Source organism: Heloderma suspectum, chromosome 1, assembly GCF_057233095.1.
Source record: "Heloderma suspectum isolate Gila_16-S chromosome 1, 16-S_ref, whole genome shotgun sequence".
Classification (NCBI taxonomy): domain Eukaryota; kingdom Metazoa; phylum Chordata; class Lepidosauria; order Squamata; family Helodermatidae; genus Heloderma; species Heloderma suspectum.
This window is the reverse complement of record NC_139458.1, coordinates 14,898,885-14,923,317: the sequence shown is the minus strand read 5'-3', so window position 1 is coordinate 14,923,317 and position 24,433 is coordinate 14,898,885. Positions and strand designations below refer to the sequence as shown.

The following is a 24,433-nucleotide window of genomic DNA, read 5'->3' as shown; positions in this document are numbered from 1 at the left end:
CTACACCAAAGGTAGGCAATTGTTTGGGACATGGGCACATTTGGCAATGTGAGAAACTGTCCTGGGCACAACCACAAAATGGCTGCCATGGGAGGTGTGAGAAAGGACAAATAGCCTGCTCAAAGGACTGAGCACAAGGCAGAGGCAGAGTCTGAGCCCCAGCACACCAAGGCATTCTTTTGAACCCACAGGTTTCAGCACCAACAGAAACCTATTTCACACCAGTCCCAGCTGTCAGTAAGAAAATGTGTCAATTTTTTTAAAAGTGGGAGGGGTAGGACACCTCGGCAGTTGCCAAGAAAGGGGTCTGGGGCACATTGAAGCCCATGAGCACCACATTGCCAGCTCCCACCCTACACGGCTTAGGACCTGGTTACCTGGCGGAATGGCTTCTCTCCTATGTATCTACCCAGATATTAAGATGGTACCACATCTTGATGGTACCACATTTGCTTTGAGTTTAATAAGCTGCAACCCAAGAGAGGGTGCTCTCAGTACAGGCACCCCGACTGAGGAATGCCCTCCCACCTCATATATGGGGGTGCACCAAAGCTTCCAAGCTTTTAGCAGCAGCTAAGGACCTATTTGTTCACCCAGGCTTCTGACTGCATTTTCCTCTTTGTTCTTGCACTGCATCATGCAAAATGTTATTTATCCCTTCCTGTTCTCCCCTGTTTGATTATGTTTTTTTGTCAATGTTGTATTATTTTACTGTGCAATGAATATGAACTTGAGCACGCTCCAGGAGAGAGCGGAGGACAGGAAGGCCTGGTGTGCTATGGTCCATGGGGCCACGAAGAGTCGGACATGACTTAACGACTGAACAACAACCACAAGAGATTGGAGAGTAGAAAATGGCAACTGTCCAACTGTAATCTGTTGCTTTATGCCTATTGCTTCACATTTCTTGTTCATAATACCAGACCTGATGCTCTTTTATGCATTGCAAGGGAATATGGGATAGGCTGGAAAGATTGAAGGCAAAAGGAGAAGGGGACTGCAGAGGATGAGATGGCTAGATAGCATCACCGATGCAATGAATATGAACTTGAGCACACTCCCGGAGAGAGCGGAGGACAGGAAGGCCTGGCATGCCTTGAGTCCATGAGTCCATGAGTCCAAGAGTCCATGGGGCCATGAAGAGTCAGACACAACTGAACGACTGAACAACAACAACATTACTTGTGCTCCACTTTGGGATTATTTTATCCTGAAAGCAGTTAAGAAATTTCCTAAAGGAAGAAAGGAACTCCAATATACAGAACACCAGAAGCCTCCAGTGACCTCCTCCCAAAGGGAGCTGCTGCTGTTCCCCTGGAGTTTCTCATCTCCTGGAGGTGAGCAGTGAGCAGAATGATGCTTCAGACAGCCTTCTCCCAAACCTTATGTTCAGCTTTCCCCAACCTGGTGCCCTCCAGATGTTTTGAACAAACATGTCTCCCTGTCCAAAGTGGATAGGAAGACATTTGTATCCCTCTGCCATATACTAGAACCCAGTGGGGTCATGAAGCTGATTGGTGGGAGATTCAGGGCAGATAAAAAGAAGGACATCTTCACACAGCGCAGAGTTAAACTATGGAATTCGCTACCACAAGATGTAGTGATGGCCACCAATTGGGTGGCTTTAAAAGGGGGTTGGACAAATTCCTGGAGAAGGCTATCAATGGCTACTAGTCCTGATGGCTATGTGCTACCACCAGTACCAGAGGTAGTGAGCCTATGTACACCAGTTGCTGGGGAACATGGGTGGGAGGGTGCCATTGCGCTCATGCCCTGCTTGTGGGTTCCTGGTCAATAGCTGGTTGGCCATGGTGTAAACAGAATGCTGGACCAGATGGACCTCAGTCTGATCCAGCATGGCTGTTCTTATGTTCTTAACTCCCATCCATCCTGCCACCATGGCCAATGGTCATGGATGATGGGAGCTGTAGACCAAAATGTCTGGAGGACATCAGGTTGGAGAAGGTTGCCATACATTATCCTGTGTAGCCATGAAATAAATTAGATTGCCTTGTACATCCATTCTGGTCCCTCAGTGAAAATATCTGAAGAAAGGAGGTTTTAGGGATGTACGAAACACCTACCTGACTCCACGCCGGGCAATGCGTGGTGGGCGGGGAGATTTGCTCCATCCCTCCCCCTGGAATCCTCAACGGGGGGGGGAGGCGATCCGGTCCTCATCCCCAGAATCCTGCCCGGCTGGCTTCGCTCCGCAGCCAAGCCACGGAGCCACTGGCCAGCTCCGGCCACCTGCAGCCGGACATCCGGCCACTGGGCAGCACTGCAGGGATGCAAATGGCAGCAGGGATGCAAATGGCAGCTGTTGTAGCCGCCATTTATGTCCCTGTCTTGAGCTGTGATAGGCTACGTAAATATTTACGTAGCCTATCATGGCAGGGGGAAAAACCCCAGCATATGCAAATGGCGGTAGCCGCCGCCATTTGCGTATGCTGGGTTCCCCCCACCCCCGCCGTGATAGGCTACGTAAATACTTACGTAGCCTATCACGGCCTCTGCAGGGATGCAAATGGTGTCCCTGCATTAGCCGTGATAGGCTATGTAAGTATTTACGTAGCCTATCACGGCTATGAAGATGAAGTGAATGGCGGCCGCAGGATGGCCGCCATTCGCAAAGCAGCGTAGATGGGAGCAGGTAAGTGCTCGGTTTCGTGCACCTTTTGTGGGGTGGGGGCAGCGGGGACTTCGTCCCGCATGCCTTTTCTGGGTTGGGGGGGTGGGGGCTTCAGTCCGCAATAGATTTCGGGGGGCCGAATGCACTGGCATTCGGCCTCACCGATATCTGTCACAGAATTCTCTGACATCCCCGAGGTTTGCATTCTCCACCCCTGGCTCATGCACTACTTGTGTCTGTCCCGACAGCTGTGACATTTCAAAGGTTTCTCTCTGGGGCATGCTTCTCTTCCAAACTTACCAGGCAATTAGTCCTGTTGCTGAAATCAGATACTGAAACTCTCCTCCCCCCGACCCCCGCCTGGGCTTGAAGTTGGATGTGTGAAGCAGAGCAGATGGGCAGAATCTTGAGCTATGGGGCCTATTTTCAAAAACACAGAGTGGAAAACTAAACCAGTGAAGCACAGGCAGAGTTGGGGGCTTTGATCCAAAATTCAAAGAGCCAAGGATGTGTTTTGGGGAGACTTCTCCAACCTGGCATGCTCCAGATATGTTGGATGTACAACACCCATCATCCCCAGCCAACATGCCAGGGGCAATGGGTGTTGTAGTCCAACACATCTGGGGGGGCAGGTTGGAGAATGCTGGTTTAGGGGTTTGGAGATGGTGTTTCGAGTGAGCAAGAGAGAGTGAGAGGGAGAGAGAAAAAATGGTGGGAAAAACTGAATGGAAAGCAAACTTCCAGTACGTGCATCGGCCTGGCATCTTGGTCATAGAATAATAGAATCATAGAATAGTAGGGTTGGAAGGGGCCTAGAAGGCCATCAAGTCCAACCCCCTGCTCAATGCAGGAATAGGGGTCCTCTGGGGAGGGTCCTCTGGGGAGGGTCCATAGCTCAGTAGTAGAACTAGGAATGGATGAATCCATCAACTTTGGTTTCCCTCAGTGTCTCATTTTTCCAAACGTTGAAAATTTTAAAGAAATGTTTGCATGAAAAGATTCATACACATTTTTGTGTGCATTTCACCTAACATGTGCATTTTTGTACATATTTTTGCCTAATGTACAGGGGTTTTTTGTAAACCATTTTCCTAACAGAACACATTTTTGAAGATTACTTTCACTAATATATGCATTTCTGTGTTCTCTTCCCCTTAATGTATGCATTTTTGTACACTTTTTTTTTAAATCAGAGAACTCCATTGAAAAATTTGGAGAAGTGTGATTTCCAAAGGATAGCTGTGTTTTGGTTCACATATTGGTTTGAAAGCAATGGAGGCTGGTGGCTCCCATTTCAGTGGGGCTTTGAAAGCATTCTGGGTTTTAGTCAGAACCAGCCAGAACCCTAAAGGAGCTATGCAAGGTGCTGAACCCTATACCCAAATAGGTATAGGATAGCTCTTTTAGAGTTCTGGCTGGTTCTGACTGAAACCCAGAGAGCCCCGCTAAAATTGGAGCCACCAGCCTCTACCGTTTGAAAGTGAAAAACTTGGTAAGTTCACAAACTGAACAAATTCCTCCCCGATCCCAAAGAAGAAGAAATGCGTGTTTCCCACCAAAGTAGAAGAAATGCATGTTTCCCACCAATTGGTGGTGTTTCCCAAGCTCACATTAACTGTCACCAGTAAAGCATGCAAAGAAACAGGGGTCAGCCTCCTCTGTGGGTGAGAACCTGGATTCTGTAATCATTGCATTCATTTCTTGTTGTTTCTCTAGCATACTAGCAGTAGCTCTCTTGCAGCCCACTAGTGCACTCTGGTAAGAATGGAGAAAGCTGCTTTGTAGCAGGTGAGACTGTTTGACTGTCCCAGTGAGGGGCATTTCTGCACTAGCCTAAAATCCTGCATTTAAAAGGGGGCTTTCTGCTTCCGTTTTGAATGCAGGATCACCACTGACTCCCTTTACATGTGCTTCCTTTTTCCCTTACCCCTTCCTCCCCCTTCTCCCCGTATCTGAGTCTGCCGTTATCTTTCATTGATCTCGCTCCATTTCTTGCCACTTTTACTCTTTTCACGGAGGAAACTGAAGCGGAACACAACAGGGTAATTTGACAGCTCACCATCTGTGATCTATTTAAAAACGGAACAAAGGGCATTTAGTGCAGGAGGGTCACAGCAGGGTCAATGCATCATGAAAAGAGCCCGCAAACTTCGGTGAAGGAGCAATCTCAATCGCAGGATAAGAGCCCGGTGTGAAGGGCAAAAAGTCTACTCTAACTGGCAGGAGCTGTCCAAGGGTTCAGCTAGAGGTCTTTCAAAGTAGGCACAGCAAGATGCCTCTCCAAAAAGCAATCCCTTAGTTTTGCTCCTCTCCTAATTTTAATAACTTTGGAGCCTAAACATGCACAGAGAGCAGACCATAGGTTCCCCTGCTGCCCCCCAAAGTGACAACGTAACCAAAAGCTAACCTTTGCATGCATCCAGTGGAGGCTGGTGGCTCTGATTTTGGCAGAGCTGTGAATCCATTCTGAGTGTTAATCAGAACCGGCCAGAATTCTAAAGGAGCTATCCAAGGTGCTGAACACAATTCGGGGGTAGGGCTCAGCACTTGGATAGCTCCTTCAGAATCCTGCCTGGTTCTGACTGAAACCCAGAATTAGGGATGTCAGAGAATTCCGCCACAGATCTCGGGGAGGCCGAATGCCAGCGCATTCTGCCCCCTGCCCCCCCGGGATGAGACTTACCTGGGGCGGATCTTCCTGGCGGCGGTGGCAGCTCCGGCGGCAGTTCGGCGGCGGTGGTGGTTGTGGTGGCCGGTCTTCTGACCGGCTGCCGTCGCCGCCATTTCCAGTTAAAAAAAAAAAAAGACGTGATATGCTACATAAAGATTTACGTAGCCTATCACGGCTAGGTTTTTTGTTTTTTTTTTAAACTGTGATAGGCTACGTAAATGTTTATGTAGCCTATCACGTCTGACTAAAAAAACCAACAACAACATGTGTACACAAATGGCGGCGGCCATGGCCGCCGCCATTTGCGTTCCTTATTTTGGCACGTCTTAGTCTATGTCAAGATTTACATAGACTAAGACGGAGAAAATAAGGGGAACGCAAATAGCGTAGCATCCGCTATGGTATTTGCGTTCCCCTTATTTTCGCCGTCTTAGTCTACATAAATCTTGATGTAGACTAAGATGTGCCAAAATAAGGAACACAAATGGCCGCGGCCGTGGCCACCGCCATTTGCGTACATGTGTTGTTGTTGTTGTTGTTTTTTTTAGTCAGACGTGATAGGCTACGTAAACATTTATGTAGCCTATCATGGCTGACTGCAGGGATGCAAACGGCGGCGGCTATGGCCGCCGCCATTTGCGTCCCTGCTAGCCAGTGGCCGGATGTCCAGCTGCTGGCGGAGCCGGCTGGCGGCTCCGCAGAATCCCTGCGGAGCACAGCCGGCCGGCCAGGATTCCGGGGGGGAGGAACGGAGCGCCTCCCCCCCCGTCCAGGATTCTGGGGGCAGGGATGGAGCACCTCCCCCCCCCATCAACATAATCCACGAAAGGTAAGTGACTTTCATACATCCCTACCCAGAATGGATTCACAGCCCAAATCGGAGCCACCACTATCCACTGCATGCATCTAGCCACAGTCCTGATCAGCAGCTAATTTTATAGGAAAGCCACGATGAGGAGAGGGCCCAAGCTTTGCCATGTCCCACAGTGGACTGCCAGCAAGTCTGATTACTACTAGTGTTGTTGCCGAAGTTTGTCATTCCCTGGTTAGGAGTGCGAATTTGTTCAGCCTGCAATGTTCCACTGAGATCCAATCCAAGCATAATTTTTCCCTGTGAAGTTCTTCTCTAGCTCAGAATGTGAAATGAGAGTCTTCATGTTCATGGTCAGCTCTAAGACTGACTAGGCTGATTTGTTGGTGAATGATGCAAAATTATTTAATGTTAAACTCTTACTCTTGATAAAAAATGACATTGGAAAAGACTCGTTGATTGTGGTGAAGCTGCGTGACTAGATTACCTGAGTCAGACATCTGGGGGAGTGAGGTGGGGGCTAGCAGGTATTCCTAGATTTGCTTGTAGATCCTCCAGCTGCTGTCATAGATGAGGTCCCTGAACCCTCATCCTCAGAGGACCCTGACCCCTTGTCCTCTTAAGAAGAGGCTCCAGAGTTAATGTTTTAGGAAGAGAGCTCAGCCACGGAAAGGTGTCAGGAGCCTTTCACCTCCCTGGGACCCAGTTCTCTAGAAAGACCCCAGCGGTCAGATCCCACTGTGTGCAGAGGAGGTGACGTTACTGTTCTCAGCCTCCAAGGCCTCAGGCCACGAGGAAACTAGCATGCTGCAGCCACTTCCATTTCATCGCAGTCTGAGATTGCTAAAACAAACCAGGCGCCTTTAACAGAAAAAGGCTGAGTTGGTATGGAGGTGGGGCCAGCCAGACTGAAGGCAGCCAAACTCTTATTTAAGTATCAGTCTTGCTCTGCTTCTTGTTGGAGCAACATACAGACAACACTGTCTGGCTTCCAACTCTAGCACCACTCAGACCTTTCTGTGGTACTGATCCCTTTCCGAGAAACTGGACCCAACTGGATGCCTGCTCAACATCTGACCCATAGCAGAACCCTGAAACCCAAGCTACAGTGCAGGGTACTGACAGAGCCCACAGCATGTAATGGTTGCTGCCCTTAACATACTGCAGCCTTCTCCAATGGCCATGCTGACTGGGGGAAGATGGAGGTTGTAGTCCAGCCCATCCGGATGGCAACAGGTTGGGGAAATTTGATATACAGGAAAAGCCTAAACAGCAGCCCCAGGGAAAAAAAGCAGAGAAACAAGGTCTACCCTAAATGATGCAACAACACCCTTTTCCTGGTGCAAGGACTGTTGACCTGGTTTCCAGAATGTCTCAAATGCAGAGGCTTTATTGCCCTCAGCTTGCAAAGCAAAGAAGCCAGACTCATGCCAGTGAGGGGGAGGCTGGGTCAAGAATGCTGAGAAAGCCCGCAGAGCAATTAATGTCCAGCCTGACTCATTGATTCCAGAGGGGCTCTCACGTTGAAAAGGAAAGAGACAGCAGATCTGGTTTCCAGAAATATAATGGACAGATCTGCAGAGCTTACTGAGCTGGCCTGCCCCAGCTATGCTGTTCTCCCTCTGCCTTCTTAGCTATCTCCAGCCTGCCTTCATTTTCCAGTTCCTTCTTTATGTCACCTGAAGGCCCATGCCAAAGAGCCTCCCCAAAGTTCTTTGCTCCACCTTTCATAAGACCATGAGAACAGCCCTGCTGGATCAGACCAAGGGTCCATCTAGTCCAGCATTCTGTTCACACTGTGGCCAACCAGCTGCCCACAGGAAACCCACAAGTAGGGTATGAGTGAAACAGCACCCACCTGCCCATGTGCCCCAGCAACTGGCGTACATAGGCATACTGCCTCTGATACTAGGGATAGCATAGAGCTATCAGGACTAGTAACCATTGATAACCTTCTCCTCCAGGTGTTTATCTAACCCCCTTTTAAAGCCATCCAAATTGGGGGCCATCACTGCAACTTGTGGAAGTGAATTCTATAGTTTGACTCTGCACTGTGTGAATAAGTCCTTCCTTTTATATGTCCTGAATCTCCCACCAATCAGCATCATGGGATGACTTCAGGATGGGCTCTAGTATTATGAGAGAGGGGGAAAAATGTCTCCCTATCCACTTTTGCCACACCAGGCATACTTCCCTTTCAGGTCAGTGGCTCCAGAGCTTCCTTCTGAACAGTTCGTCTCCTTGCTCATGCAGAGCTTGCCCAGACATGCCTTTTAGCAGAGATACTACTAAATCAGCTTTCCCCAATCTGGGGCCTTCCAGATGTGTTGGACTACAACTCCCAGAATCCCCAGCCAGCTATGGGAAGGCTGTACTAAAGAAATCATGCCTTTGTCACTGTGTTGTATTCAGGCATGGTAAATCAGATTTTCTCCAGATTCCTCTTTCCCCTCTCTCCCTTCCATAGAGCAACACATAGCCTTTGAAATAAATTATTTTAGTCACCAACACCTCTCAGCAGCCAAAGTTTGATAACACCATCCGCAAGAACCCTCCACATCAAGGCAGCCCATTCTCCTAACTCCCACTGTTCCTCTTTCCTTAGAGTGAGATCCTGCTGCAGGCCTGAGTTAGGAACCCTGCCAGAGAGCTGTATATAACTGTGCAGATAAATGATTTAGTAATCAACAACTGTATTAAACCTGATTCCAACAGTCAGTGTTTAATAGACAGTGTACTCCCCAAGGCTCCTCCATCTCTTCTTCTTGTCTTGACTCTAGCCTTCCTGCTAAAAGAGCCTCCCCTGACCTAGCGCCATCCAGATCTTTTGTACAACTCCCATCAACCCACACAGCATGGGCAATGGTCAGAGATGATGGGATTTATTGTCCAAAACATCTGGAGTGTGCCAGTTTGGGGAAGTTGGTGTTAATACATTCTAAATGTCTGATCCAAGTCCAACAACTTCTAAGAAGATCAGGGGAAAGATACACAGACAAGCTAGAGTGGAAAGTTTCTTTCTATCAAATCAGCAAATTTAAGTTTTGGCTGGTTTTGAATATTTGCATAATCCATATTCTCTTAGCTTAACTTCTGTTCATGTTGACGGATTCTGAATTCAGCATTACATGCACTTATCTTGATTCTTTGTGCAACTGACGTGCAGTTTCAAAAGACAAAGACTTGCTTAAGTTGTGCTCTTTCTATCTGGATCAATACTTGAGGTCGACTAACAGCCAATAACAAGTTCCAGAGAGACACAAGTAGCCAACGTGAAGTTTGCATGTACAGAAAAAGGGAAACGCAAGAGGAAAAGGGGAAATATCTTCAATTTCCTTGTAAATTTTTTTGGTAGGGGGGCGGATTTCATTTGAACTGAAACTTATATGAAATTGATAATCATGTTCCTTTTCTCATATCACCTCCAAGAAAATGGCTTGATCATATACAAAGTCTCACTGAGCTTCTATGGCACCTTGCATTTCCCTGGAGTTGGGGACAGCCTCTGTGGGATCTCGATGCAACGAAGCTACCCAATCCAGCGAGAAGTCATATCATGCACATAGAAAAAGCCAAAAAGGCTTACCTGCACATGGACCCCTAGCTTTGCCTTCCCCAACCTGGTGCCTCCCAGATGTTTTGGACTATAACTCCCAGCATTTCTCACTATTGGCCATGCTGGCTGGGGCTGATGGGAGTTGAAGTCCAAAACATTGGGAGGGCACCAGGTTTGGGAAGGCTACCCTAGCTAGATGAAGAACCATGCATGCAATGGTGCTGTGTCAGTGGCTCAACACCCCATTCCAGTTCCTGTTGCTGCACGTATGGAATCCCTTTTTGAAAGTGGTAGTCTTACTGATCAATTTTTTTTGCAAGGGGGAGTACAGAGGCCCAATCTTAGTTCTCCTGGCAAATAGCTCATATGTGTTATTTCAGCTTTATAAAGTGGACTCCATAAACACACAACGGGATCAGGGTCAAGCAGTTTTCTTTGATAAAAAATTCAAGAATGGGACTGAGAATGTGCTACATTAATAGAAGAATAGCTTCCAAATCCCGGGAAGTACTAGTTCCCCTCTACTCAGCACTGGTTAGGCCTCATCTGGAGTACTGTGTCCAACTCTGGGCAGCGCACTTTAAGAAGGATGCAGACAAACTGGAGAGGGTTCAGAGGAGGGCAGCAAAGATGATCAGGGGACTGAAAACAAAGCCCTGTGAGGAGAGACTGAAAGAACTGGGCATGTTTAGCCTTGAGAAGAGAAGACTGAGGGGAGATAGGATAGCGCTCTTCAAGTACTCGAAAGGTTGTCACAGAAAGGAAGGCCAGGATCTCCTCTCGATCATCCCAGAATGCAGGACACGGAATCATGGGCTCAAGTTACAGGAAGCCAGATTCCGGCTGAACATCAGGAAAAACATCCTGACTGTCAGAGCAATATGGCAATGGAACCAATGACTTAGGGAGGTGGTGGGCTCTCCCACCCTGGAGGCATTCAAGATGAGGCTGGATAGCCATCTGTCAGGGATGCTTTGACTTGGATTCCTGCACTGAGCAGAGGGTTGGACTCGATGGTCTTGTAGGCCCCTTCCAACCCTACTATTCTATCATTCTATGATTCTATCCCCCCTTGTTTTCCTCTGGGTGTCTTTCACTGCCTTTGCAATACAGGGCTGGCTTCCAGGCTCCTGAGCTTAAAGTCTGCCCATATCTTCTCCTTCCAGTTCCTGTTGAAAAGCTCAGAACAGTAGCTGAGCGCTGAAGGTTATGGTGGTCACCATAAATCAGCGCTGAGGGTCTGAGATGCCTGTTTGATGGGCTTGAATAGAGTTTTAAGGCTTGCGAAAGAAAATAAGTAAGGAGGAGACAACTGCCACAGTAGGCTATGAAGACTTCAGTCCTCTGTATATTTACTTGGGAGTAGGTCCCATTGCCATCAGTGGGACGTGATTCCACATAACATGGACAGGATCTAGCTGCACAGCTGTAACTCTGTGTAGCCTTACTTGCAGGTAAACTCTGTTAAAGCCACAAATAAATGTGCATAGGATCAAACTGCAAGGGTGGAAGGTTTCCAGAGAAATCATCTACTTGTTTTGACAGTTCTCCCTCTGAAATATAGAACAAGGGACATGTCTAAAAATACCCCCGCCCCCGAACTGACCTGGTAGATCAGGCCGAGGATCCATTTAATCCCAACCATTTAATCTCCTGCCAGGGCCTGCAGGAGAAGCCACCACCACCGGGGAAGAGGTGGGCCTGCTGCTGCCGGGCCTGCTGCCACCGGGCCTGCTGCTGCCGCCGCCACCACCACCACCAGGCCTTCCCTGTAGACTTCTGCCTGGCAGACCGCCAGTCCCTGCAGGACCAGGCCCCCAGGTACCGAGCCAGCTGTGCTGCTCCACCTGCCCCACCCTGGAGGGGCTACATAAGCTGGCTGAGGTGGCATGGGAGAGCCAGGGCCTGTAGGAGAAGCCACCACCACCACTGGGGAAGAGGCGGGCCTGCTGCTGCTGCTGCTGCTGCTGCTGCTGCTGCTGCTGCTGCCGCCGCCGCCGCCGCCGCCGCCGCCGCCGCCACCACCACCACCACCACCACCACCACCACCACCACCAGGCCTTCACTGTGGACTCCTGCCTGGCATTATTTTTAAGGGGATTTTTAATTGTTTTTTTAGGGGGGGGATTTTGTTGTGTTTTTAGGGGTGGGTAGCCTGCCTGATAGGCGGGGGCGAGGGGGCATGTGTCCACCTGATGGAGGCAGTGGGGGGAGTGTTGGGGGCCAGAACATACCGAGGCTGGGCGGCAGGTGCTGGCGGAGCGCTAGGGGCAGGCCATGCCAGGTAAGGGGAACAAGGGAGAGATGTGTAGTATCTGTCCCCTGCTCCGGGCCTGTCCAGAGCCAGAGGATGGTTGGGGGAGGCATGACCCCATCTTCTGGCCTTCGTTTGCTGCTCTGCAATGCCAGGTCTGTTACCCAGAAAACCCCCCTCATCCGTGACATGATCCTGGATGTAGGGATGGACGAAAGTCCCTTACCTGTCCTCAAAGCTTGCTTCGCGGTGGGGGGGAGGCGCTTCGGTTCTCCCCCCCGAAGTTCATGCGAGGGGGGGGAGGCGCCCCGCCTTGCCCGGCCGAAATTCAGGCTGGGCAGGAGGCGCCCCATCCCTCGCCGGCAAAATTCAGGCCTGGTAGAAGTGCCCCGTCTACCCGGCCACGAAAAAAACAAAAATAAAAAAAACAAACCACCCCCGTGATAGGCTACGTAACGATTTACGTAGCCTATCACGGCTAGATTTCCAAAGCCAGCCGTGATAGGCTACGTTAATCGCCACGTAGCCTATCACGGGTGACTTTGAAAAAAACAACAACAGCGCGTATGCAAATGGCGGCCCCCATAGGGAGCCGCCATTTGCATTCCTTATTTGGTCCCTGTAGTCTACGTAAAGATTTACGTAGACTACGGCGAAAATAAGGGCAACGCAAATAGCGTTGCCCTTATTTTCGCCGTAGGCTACGTAAATCTTTACGTAGACTACAGGGTCCAAATAAGGAACGCAAATGGCGGCTCCCTATAGGGGCCGCCATTTGCATACGTGCTTTTTTTTTTTCAAAGTCACCCGTGATAGGCTACGTGGCAATTAACGTAGCCTATCACGGCTGACTTTGGAGATCTAGCCGTGATAGGCTACGTTAATCGTTACGTAGCCTATCACGTTTTTTTTTTTTACTGCACTTGTAATGGCGGTGGCAGCAGCCGGTCGAAAGACTGGCTGCCGCCCCCGTCCCTGATGAAAACCCGACGAACCGCTGCCAGGACCCGCCGCCAGGAGGGACATTCGTGAAAGGTAAGTCCCATCCCGGGGGTGGCAGGGGGGTGGCGGAGAATTTCACTGCCGATTTCGGGGGGCTAAATGCGTTGGCACTCGGCCCCCCGAAGTTTCGGGGAGAAATTCTCCCCCATCCCTACCTGGATGAGGGTGCAGACCTGGCATGTATTACGGAGACCTGGCTGGCCGAGGCTGCTGCTCCAACCCTTGCAGCCATGTGTCCAGCCGGATTTTCGTATGCACAGCAGCCGAGGGCTGGGGATCGGGGAGGGGGAGTGGCTGTTATCTACCGAGTGTCCTTGGTCTTCACCAGACCCCCTCTCTGGGAGACCAAGGTTGCTGAGTGCATGTACTGGAGGTTGGGCCCGAAGGGCAGTCTGGGGATTCTGCTCGTGTACCGTCCACCCCGCTGCATGACTGACTCCCTGGCCGAGGTGCTTGAGATGGTCTCTAATGTGCGTGTACAGTCCCCTAACTTATTGATGTTGGGGGACTTTAACATACACTCAGAGGCCATCCTCACAGGAGCACCTCAGGACTTCATGGAGACCATGGCCTCCTGGGAGCTGCACCGTATTCTAACTGGGCCCACCCATGTAGCTGGTCATGCACTAGACCTTGAGTTTGTTTCTGGAGAAGCCGGGAGTGATCTGGAAGTTGGGGGTATATCCACCACCCCCTTGTCGTGGTCAGATCACTATCTGGTGCTGTTGGACTTCTCGGTTCCACAACCCCTCCGCAGGGGTGGAGGACCCATTAAAATGGTCCACCCCAGGCGTCTTATGGATCCAAATGGATTCCTGAACGCACTTGGGGATTCTCTGGGGTATGCCAATGGCCACTCAGTCGAGACCCTGGTGGGTGGCTGGAATGCCGCAATCACTGGAGCATTAGATCAGGTGGCTCCGAAACGCCCTCTCCCCCTGAACAGGGCTCGGACTGCACCATGGTTCAATCCGTGGTTACGAGCTCTGAAACAGGAGGTGAGACAGCTAGAGTGCCGGTGGCGGAAGTCTCGCTCCAAAGACGATCAGACACTGGCTAGAGCTGTATCTTCACGGGCTAAAGCTGTATCTTCCCTCACGGAGGCAGTGATAAGACCGCTCTTAAAGAAGCCCTCCTTGGATCCTCAAGTTCTGAACAACTTTCGCCCAGTCTCAAATCTGCCATTTTTGGGCAAGGTGATTGAGCGGGTGGTGGCGGTGCAGTTGAAGGCACACTTGGAAGAAACTGATTATCTAGACCCATTTCAGTCGGACTTCAGGCTTGGGCATGGGACAGAAATGGCCTTGGTCGCCTTGGTAGATGATATGAGGAGGGCTCTGGATAGGGGTGAATGCTCCTTCCTTGTTCTCCTCGACCTCTCAGTGGCTTTTGATACCGTTGACCACGGTATCCTCCTGGACCGCCTGGAGGGGTTGGGCATTGGAGACACCGTATTGCGGTGGTTCTGGTCCTTCCTCTCCGGCAGGTACCAGAGGGTAGCACTGGGAGAGGAGGTTTCGGACCCATGGCCACTCACTTGTGGGGTGCCACAGGGTTCCATCCTCTCCCCGATGCTATTTAACATCTATGTGAAGCCGCTGGGGGCTATCATCAGGAGGTTTGGGGTGCAGTGTCATCAATATGCGGATGACACGCAGCTCTACCTCTCATTCAAATCTTCACCAAGGTTGGCCGTAGAATCCCTGTCCAAATGTCTGGAGACGGTGAGTGGCTGGATGGGGAGGAATAGGCTGAAGCTGAACCCTGACAAGACCGAGGTACTTTTGGTGGGAAACAAGAGGAGGCTGGGGGATGTTGACCTAGTGTTGAATGGGGTACGGCTACCCTTGAAAGACCAGGTCCGCAGCCTGGGGGTCATTTTGGACTCCCAGCTGTCCATGGAGGCTCTGGTGTCAGCTGTGAGCTGGACAGCGCTGTATCAACTCCATCTGATACGGCGGCTGCGCCCCTTCCTTCCCGACCATCTGCTCCCATCGGTAGTACATGCCCTGGTCTCCTCTCGTTTAGACTACTGTAATGCGCTCTACGTGGGGTTACCCTTGAAGACGGTTCGGAAACTGCAGCTGGTACAGAACGCGGCAGCTCGCCTGATTAAAGGCAGCCGCTGGCGAGATCACATCACTCCAGTGCTGAAGGAGTTGCGCTGGTTACCAGTTGTTTTCCGGGCCAAATTCAAGGTGTTGGTTTTGACCTTTAAAACCCTATATGGTTCCGGCCCAGCCTATCTTAAGGAGCGCCTCCAGCAGCACCAGACAGGCTGCTTAACAAGATCAGCCTTGGATGGCCTTCTCTCTGTCCCATCAGCCAGGACAGCTAGACTGGTGGGGACAAGGGAGAGGGCCTTTTCTGTGGTGGCCCCCACTCTGTGGAACTCCCTACCCTAGGGAACTCCGTCATGCTCCCTCTTTAATGAGCTTCCGTCATGCATTAAAAATGTGGTTGTTCAGGCAGGCATTTGGGGTGGGTTAGGGTATTTTAGAAAATGTTTTTACTGTAGAATTTTATTGTTTTAAACTGTTTTATTGTATGTTGTACATCGCCCAGAGTGGCTGGGTGACCAGCCAGATGGGGGATTAATAAATTTAATAACAGTAATAATAATAATAATAATAACTCCTCCTTTCCAGTAAAGATCAGTTCGATGCCTCAAGGAAGCTTGCAAGCAGAGTCTGAAGGAAATGGGACCCCCCCCCCTTCCTTCTTGCTCATCTTTCAGAGTCACACTTCACACTTCACATGAAGTTCTTACAGGCTGAGGGCGAGCTGGCTAACAGGGAAGCCTGGTGGGAGTCAGGAAAGAGGGGAACTCTGGGGTAGTGGTTAGAGTGTTGGACTGGGACTTGGGAGATCCGGGTTCTAGTCCCCACTCCGCCATGAAGCTCGTTTCATGTGAGCGCCTGGACTTCAGACCAGTCACTGGCTCTCAACCTAACCTACCTCACAGGGTTGTTGTGAGGATTAAAGGGAGAAGAGGAGGAGGATCATGTAAGCTGCTTTGAGTTCCTTGGAGGAAAAAAGGTGAGATAGGAATGTAAGAACAAATAAACTAAACTCCGCTGGTCTCCTCGAGAGACAGTTTCGAAAGCCGCAACGTCTTTCTCAGTGTTTCAGACCCCACCCCCATCTCCCTCTCTCTCTCCCGAAGCAGAAAATAAAGTTGCCCTTCCTTCACGTTCTGCCTTCTCCTCCCCCCGTCCTTCGTGCCAAACCAATTGCAGCCTCCCCGTCCAGCCTTTCGCCTCCTCCCCTCTCGCCTTCCTCCCCCAACCCCATCCCCTTTCTTCCTTTCACATTCCCCCCCTCTCTCTTTCCGAAACAAACGCCCGGGTCTGATGAATTATTCAGCCTCCTCCTCTCCTGGCGGCAGCAGGCAGCAGAAGCAGCCCGGGCGGGCGGCTCTCTCGCCTGGAGTGGGGCATCTGGGCCAGCGGAGAACTTTGAGCCCAGCTCCAGGCGACTGTGTGAAGGAGGCAGATCCAGGCGCGGCCCGGGAGAAGTCAGCCCCGCCCCCGGGCCGCCGCTGCTGGCAAACCTCCCATTTCGGAAACCATCCCATCGTCTCTCTCGTCTGGATCCCCCAGCGCCGCCGGAGGATTGGCGCCCTCCGGACCTGCCCAAGCGGAACCGCCGTCCGCGCCACGCGCTTCCCCCGCCCGGTCGCCCTCCGCCCCGCGGCAGGTGTGCAGACCTCCCCGTCTCGCCCCCCTCGCCTGCCCCCCCTCCCAGTCTTCCCCGGCGCGGGGGCGCAGCCGAGCCCAGAGCCGAGAGGGCAGCCGCGGCGGGGAGAGGCAGGCGAGGCCGGGGGGGGGGGTCCCTCGGCGGCGGCGCTCCGCGGACGAGCGAGATGGCGAAGGGGAGGCCAGGCGCTCCCGGGCGGAGCCGGGGCCAGCCCGGCGGGGCCGGCCGGCGGCGGTGAAGGCGCGGCCGCGAGGAGCTGTCCAGGGTGCTGACAAGGAACGGGGCGGAAAGGGGCGCTTTCCAGGGTGCTGAACTCGGTCGGAAGCCGCCGGGGGTGAGCCACTTTCCCCGCCAGCCTCTCGCTTCGGGGAGGCGGCCGCTCGGCTCGAAGCGCAGGAACCGTCTTTACGCCTTGAAAATTACTAGGAATAAGAAGGCGAAGGAAGAGTTTGGCGTGCTTGTTCGCTCGCTCGCTCGCTTTCAACGGAGGCTCCCCCGCGCGCCGTTCCACTTCTCCGGCGCGCCCGGTGTGCGCCGCAAGTCGTGAGATCCACCAGGGCTTGGCTCGGCTTGGTTCTCCTCCGTCCAGCCGCAGCCAGCCAGCCAGCCAGCCAGCCCGGGCGGGCGGGGGGCGGCTTGGGAAGGCAGCGTGGTCATGTTGCTGGCTCGCTGTGGGAGCGGCGGCGGCGGCAAGAGCAGCAGCCGGGCAGACGCGCAGGCGCAGGCTTCCCGGAGGCTGCAGTGCCCGAGCTGCGAGCGCGGCGTGGCCACAGTCCGGGCTTCACCAGCCGCTGGAGCGCCACTACCATGAACTGCCTCGGACCCCTTCCCACAGCTACTCCACGGCACTGGGCTCAAGAGACCTTCAGAGACCCTCCCCGCCGCTGCGACCCCTTGGCTCCAGGGCCCGGCTCTGGAAGCGCAGGATGCCGGGGGGCAAGCGAGGGCTGGTGGCACCACAGAACACGTTCTTGGAGAACATCGTCCGGCGCTCAAGTGGTAAGTGAGCTTCATTTCCCTCCTCCTCCTCCTCCCCCCCCCCCGGGCCTGGAGTGGGGGATGGTGTAGGAGAAAGGAAAGTGAGGGTTAAGCTGCCCCAAAGTTCGTCAAAACACCCCCACACTCCTGAACTTTTGAGTACAACGTGTTGAAGCTGAGAAAAGTGGTACTTCCGGAGGGCTGAAGAGCTCATCTCGTCAGAACTTTTATTAGCTTCTTTAAAGCTTTGATGGATGATTTTACGTATGTATTATTTCATTTATATCCCACCTTTTTTCCTCCAAGGTGCCCAAGGCGGCTTACTTGACCCCCTCCTCCTCTCCATTTTATCCTCACAACAACCCTGTGAGGTAGGTTAGGCTGAGAGTCAGTGAGTGGCCCAAAGTCATCCAGTGAGCTTCAGGGCCAAGTGGGGGCTAGAACCAGTGTCTCCCGTGTCTCAGTCCAGCACCCTAACCTTTGTACCACACTGGCCATCGGCTTTATTATTATTGTTGTCTCCGTCTTTTTAAATCATTGTAGTTGTCGCCATTGTCATTGTTCTGGCACCTTAACATGCATGATGATTTATGGAGTTCCAGTAGAAAAAGAAAAGACAGGTCCTGCACACGCGCTCTCTCTCTCTCTCTCCCCCGCACCCCTCAGTTTATAATCTAAAAAAGAAAAGAAAATTAAGGTGAGGAAGGCAGGCGGCATCATGTACTTGTTCAGGGAGGAAGTTAAAAGGGGAGGGGGCAGCAAGAGCAATAGGACAGACACAGCCCCTCCTTGATCTATCTTTGGGAAACTCTTATTCCACTTAAAAAGTACGTCTATCTTATGTGTGAAGAGAGCGTGTATGGCTGGTCATTGGAATTTCCCCCCCTTGATGGAAGAAATTGAAGGGAACAGATATGTTTTGGCAGTAAGGAAGATTAATAGTACAATCATATGCATGTCTACTCTGAAGCAACCTCACTGAATTCAGTGGGATTTACTCCCAGGTAAGAGTGTATAGGATTGCAGCCTTAGTTGCCCTGTGTAACCCCCCCCCCCTTCCACCTGTAGGCCTGGAGAAGCCTCAAGGCGATTCTGCATTTTAGTGTGAAAACTGCTGAGCAGGAGAAATCTTCATTTTCCCTGGCAGTTTGCTTTCACTTCTCTCCTTGCACTTCCCACAGATATGTGGTGGTTTTTGTTGTTGTTGTTTAAACACTAGGAACGTGGCTGGGAGTAGGGGGTTTGCCTCCAATACTTGACCAGATTGATTATTTGATAGTGTGTCTAAGTGTGCCAACAAGTGATCATAATGAAAAAATAAAAGTAAAAATGAAACACGCACTTTCCTGGTTGGAGGAACTCATGCTGACTGTAAGACCTATTGTGGAATAAGACAGACAGAAAGAACCTTTTCCCAAATACAGTTATCAAGCTATTTAGAAAAAGTTTACATGGTGTGTGTTTCCCTCTCTCTCTCTCTCTGAAAACATGGTGTATTCTAGATTGTCGTTAAAACTCATGCATGTATTCTAGATGGTCCTTAAAAGTGATGCACATAGGCAACTGCCTGTAGTTGCAGGCAAACTCTCTGCACATGTTTTAACATTCCTTTTTGCACTCCATGTGTGCTTTTTTTTGGGCGGGGGATCAATGTGATAACTGAAGTGATTTTTATTGTGCTTCTTGATTTTATCTCCATGCTCCTGGAATAAGTAGTACCCATAACACCCATGTAATAATTTATTCATCGACACGCTTTAACCTTTATTGATTGATTGATCTGTCATATTGGTATAGCCTGCCCTTTCCCCCAGGAGCTCAGAATAATGTGCAGTGGGAGGAAGTTGTCTCATTTTATCACAGCTTTGAGATAACACCTAGGCTGAGAGGGTGGTGACTAGCTGGAGGCCATCAGTGGAAGTTTATAGCAGAGTGAGCATTTGAACCCAGGGCACCCCATGCCGTAATTCGACATTCTAACCCTTACAGCACACCACTACAAACACATCTTTCTATTTCTTTTTCTATTGCCTTAAGATCAAGATGTATGTCTAGAAAACAGAGAGTGATAGGAAGTATTTGGCTCTAACAAAGAGGTAAAAGGCAGTTCTGCTAACCCCACAGTTCCTCTGTTAGGATAATTTTGACAAGAAGATTGCTGTAATTCCCACTGCCCATGTGCCTAGAAGTTCCCCCCTCCTGTTTCACATGTAATCTGCCTCACCATTCCTTTAAAGTAATAGAAAAGAATGCAGATCAGCCCACAAGCATAACTAAGCAAAAGGGATGTTTAGGAGAAGCCCCCAGTCCAGAGTTCCTAACATGGATTTTATGAAGACATGGTTAGTGCTGTTTGTTATCTGCCCCCCCCCCCATCAACCTTCCTTGTGCATGATTCACACTAATGTGCAATTCTAAAATGTATTTATTTATAGCATTTCTAGGCTATCTTACTGCCAGACGATGCTCAAGGCAGCTTGCAAACAGTTTAATAGAAAACAATAATAATACATTCTGGAATTCATCCATTCATTTCCATAAGTTATGGTTTGATCAACCTTGGGCAGAGCAAATCCTACAAGATTGGGAGAGGGAGAAGCCATGGCAGACAAACTGCCAAATCTCAAAACCTGCTGAGCTTATGCTGGCAGGGTAAAAAGTGTGTATGTGAGTGTGACAGCATTCCCCCCTTCCCCCCTTTGTCAGTGTTTTTTACCCCTTTGCTAAGATTCCCCCTCCAAGTTATTGCAGGGCTGGTACTTTCTCCCCTGTTCCGTGGACACGTTAGGGCAGGTTGGGTGGAGGCTTTGGTTCCATTTCCTTTCCCTCCTCTCTGCTGTCAGACGGCCAAAAGCAGAGGGCCAATGGCAGTGGGGGGCAATGGTGTGGTCCTTCCTGTGACAGCTGGGAGGAGGCATCCAAAGGATGGGCCTCCCTCTCCACCCAAGGAGGAGATCTGCAAAATTCTATGGCCCCTGGGACACCCTCTCAGGGACCATAGGATTGCTCCCTTAACAATGATGAATCCAGTCCATGAAGGAGAGATGTATCCATGGCTGGTAGCCATGATAGCTTGATGGACCCTCCATGGACAGAGAAAGTAAGTCTTTGAATACCAGATGCTGAGGGCAAACAAAAGATGGCCATTATAAGCAATGTGAGCTCCCATTGGCCATGGCCCAGTGGCCATGCTGGCTGGGGGCCATGGGAGCCATAGCCCAACACATCTGGAGGGCAGCAAGTTGGGGAAAGCTGACCTACCTTACCAGCATTAAAAATAGGATGCTGGACCAGGTGAACCTTTGGCCCGATCTGGCAAGGCTCTTACTTTTTTTTTTTTTAATTGTTAAATGTAAAGAAAATTATATAACAACACATGGAAAATATCTCAGCAATCTTAACCCCCAAATCAAATAAAAATAAATGTTTTGAGATTAATTTCAGAAAAGCAATACAAGTGTTTTATTCTTTGAACAACACAAATGACATTTCCCTGTAAAAAACTGTATTCAATTAAAATTGTAATAAATGGTGTGCTTCAGGAAAGATGTCCTTGCATGCTCCCTGTGCCCCCAGAATAAAGACAAGGTACCAAGCATACTGAATATGAAAGTTCTCAGACTCCAAATTCCTTTGTATTTTCAGTCTCTTTGTGGCCCCATGTGTGCAGCAGGATTAAGATGACTGTAGATACTTTTAATATTCTTAATACACCACTAAATGTAGGAACAGCAGAAGAGGGTCTGTCTAATCCAGTGTCTTGTTTTCAACAGTAGCCACTCACATTCAAGCAGGATTTTAACTTTCTAAGCATCACAGAAATTAAGGGCTTATCCAGGTGACTGGTGTAAAGCATGCATAATTGGTGGTCAGGGTGATGACCATGGATAAGTGCAAAAGGACTTTTGCACTGGTCACCGTAGCAGTTTTTCCAGCTGCAACAGTCATAGAAATTGCTGGTTGGATGACAACCATTGCCTTTGTGTCCTGCTTGTGAAAGCCTGAAACATCTGGTTGGATGTCGGTGGAATCAGAACATACCTTGGCCTAATCCAGCAAGGCTATCATGCTATTATGACACACTTCCCATCATTTTCCTTGAGACCATTGTACACAATGTTTTTATGTGTTGTGATACATACCTTGAAAACATTCAAAAAGGACCACAGGAGAATGAGGAATGGATATATTCAAGATTTCAAAATGCACAAGTACAGTCTGATACTTGTACACCCAGAACAAGCTAAAGCAATACCCTGCGTAGCCCAGTGTTCTAACTGACAGGGGCCAGCCTCAGATACGCCAGGATGTTTCGATAGATACGGTACCGAAATAGATCTCCTTTTGGGATGGGGTTAGAGTTTGATTCCTTCCATGAAGATTACAGGGCCTGCTTGCACTGGTTGTTGCTCAGTCGTTCAGTCGTGTCCGACTCTTCATGACCCCATGGACCATAGCACGCCAGGCCTTCCTGTCCTGCGCTCTCTCCTGGAGCATGCTCAAGTTCATATTCATTGCATCGGTGATGCTATCTAGCCATCTCATCCTCTGCCGTCCCCTTCTCCTTTTGCCTTCAGTCTTTCCCACCACACCACAATTAGAGTACAATCCTACGCATGTTTAGACAGAAAAATGTCCTACAACTCCCAGCATTCTCCATAGCTGGCTTTTTTCTGTCTAAACATGCATAGATTTGCACCCTTAATTATTTATTTACATTTATTTTAAAACGTTTATACCCTGCCTTATCTCCATGGTGCGGACTGGGAGGGGCAGGCAATGAGCAGAATGCAGTGAAGTTGTGGGTGCGTTTGGACGGCAGTGGTTAAGGTGTGCACTAACAATTCCCCTTCAAAGCCAGCATGTGGAAGGTGGAGTGGTAGAGAAGGAAGAATGCTCTTTCTCTTGCCATCCCACCCTAGCCTCTGGCAGGTTAATGTGTGAAAGTCAGGACAAGTCTCTCCATAGCCCCATCATCCATCCATTGCCTAGTTTTTTCAAAACCTCAGTTTTAATATCTCTACCAAGTAGCATTCTCTGTGGCGCTTTGGCAGCTTCACCCTGCTCTCTAGTCCTGTGGCTGTTGGTTTGAATCCCCATGAGGCTGCTGCTGGAGGGGCAGGGGAGGCTGCTACTTTGGGGGAAGGACCATAGTTCAATGGCAGAGCATCGCTATCTCTACCCAGTTGAAAAAGGATCAGGTAGGAGGCGACATGGAAGACCTCCACTGCAGAACTGCTGCAAACAATAACGGACTAGATCGACAAATGAGTCCAGCTTCCTAGGTTAGATAGAGATCTTTAATGGGCTGAAAACATGCTGTTAGCTGTGACTGAGATCTTCATCCCAGCAGCCATTGGCTCACTTGCTCTGATGTCACGGGAAGCACACAGACGTTCTAACTGGTGAAAGAAACAGTCAGTTTTGACAAACTCTGCCACTGTGCCATCACTGTACCATCACTCTGCCATCACTGTGAAATAAGCAGAAAGTTGGTTTGGCTGAGAAAATCTTTCATGGGGCCTAGGAACAAGATGTCATTCCTTAAAACAAACAAGTAAACAAGGAACAATGGGGCTATGTACAGGTGCTGGGAAGAGGGGACAGGTTGAAAAAGTAAGCAGAGAGGAGCCATTGTGGCAGGGAGCCCAATAAACAGAGAGGCAAATGGTGGTGTAATAAAATCTGTGTTTACCTTCTCATGCCGTAGTCAGTCTGGGGTTGACCTACTTTTCACTTACTTATTTCACGTCTTTCTTCATTGCTGCAATATGGAACAGGGCAATGGAAAAGGACAGATCCATTGAAAACATGAATAAGTCTGATTATGACATGGTTTTCAGGCTGAAAAACCAGGCAGTGTCTCTATTCAGGGTGCGCCAAGATCAGAGGGCTTGTTTTGGGGGGTGGATTGTGACAGAAAAGTGTGCAAAGACAAAGCTGCAGTTTGCAAATGACCCCAGGTTCATCACAGCCACTCTTTCCTCCTGGCCATTTCCCCATCCACTCTTTCTTCATGATAAGAGTTTCCCCCTTTTCTCGCTTTCCTTTAATGGGGAATTTACGCCAACGCACCTGTGCACTCATTCTGCCGAGACACTTTGCTAATTGTCTTCGGCTATTTTATTTTCACAGAAGCTGAAACGCACTATTTGCAGTGATCCAACTCCCTTCCCCCTTTCTGGCACACAATCCACCCGGTTGAATTTGTCAGATCAGCCTTCCACAACCTGGCGCCCTCCAGGTGTTTTTGGATGACAACCCCCAGCATTGCCTAGCACTGGGCATTGCTGGCTGGGGCAGATGGGAGTTCAAGTCCAAAGCATGTGGAGGGCACCAGGCTGGGGTGGGATGTGTTGGTTGCTGGCAGTGGCCGATGGGGGCAATGCTACAACATCAGGGATATTTTGGGGTGGGCTTGGGACGCTTCTGCAATTCCAAGGTGAAACACAGGAAAATTATACCAAGACACCAAGCAGTGCTGTGCTAGTGGAAAGGAAATCCACTGGTGTGACTCAGCAGGGGCTGGTGGCTCCAATGTCAGTGGGGTAATAATCCACTCCGGGTTTCAGTCAGAACCAGTCAGAACTCTAAAGGAGCTCTCCAGGGTGCTACCAGCCTCTACTGCTCAATCCTTTAGCCAGCCACTATTCTTTATTGGAAGCATGTCTGCATTGCTGCAAATGTGTGAAATATCATCTCTCCTGGAAATGGTTGTATAGGACCTGCATGTAAGATGACTTGGCCTGCTATCCCATGTTCTCTCAGCACCTGAGGACTTTTAGCATTCCTTGGAAAGCTTTATGTGTGAGTTGCTGTTGGGGCCTGGT

At 50.1% G+C, this 24,433-nt stretch overlaps 1 protein-coding gene across 1 annotated transcript in view; it reads left to right on the top strand.

The window, feature by feature from the left end:
- Positions 1-17,551: 17,551 nt before the first annotated feature.
- KCNH5 (potassium voltage-gated channel subfamily H member 5) overlaps positions 17,552-24,433 on the top strand; it is a 322,321-nt gene continuing 315,439 nt past the window's right edge. Inside the window, exon 1 of the mRNA XM_084836675.1 lies at positions 17,552-17,624. Within this exon, the coding sequence (XP_084692801.1) occupies positions 17,552-17,624 (73 nt within the window). The remainder of the gene's footprint in view (positions 17,625-24,433) is intronic.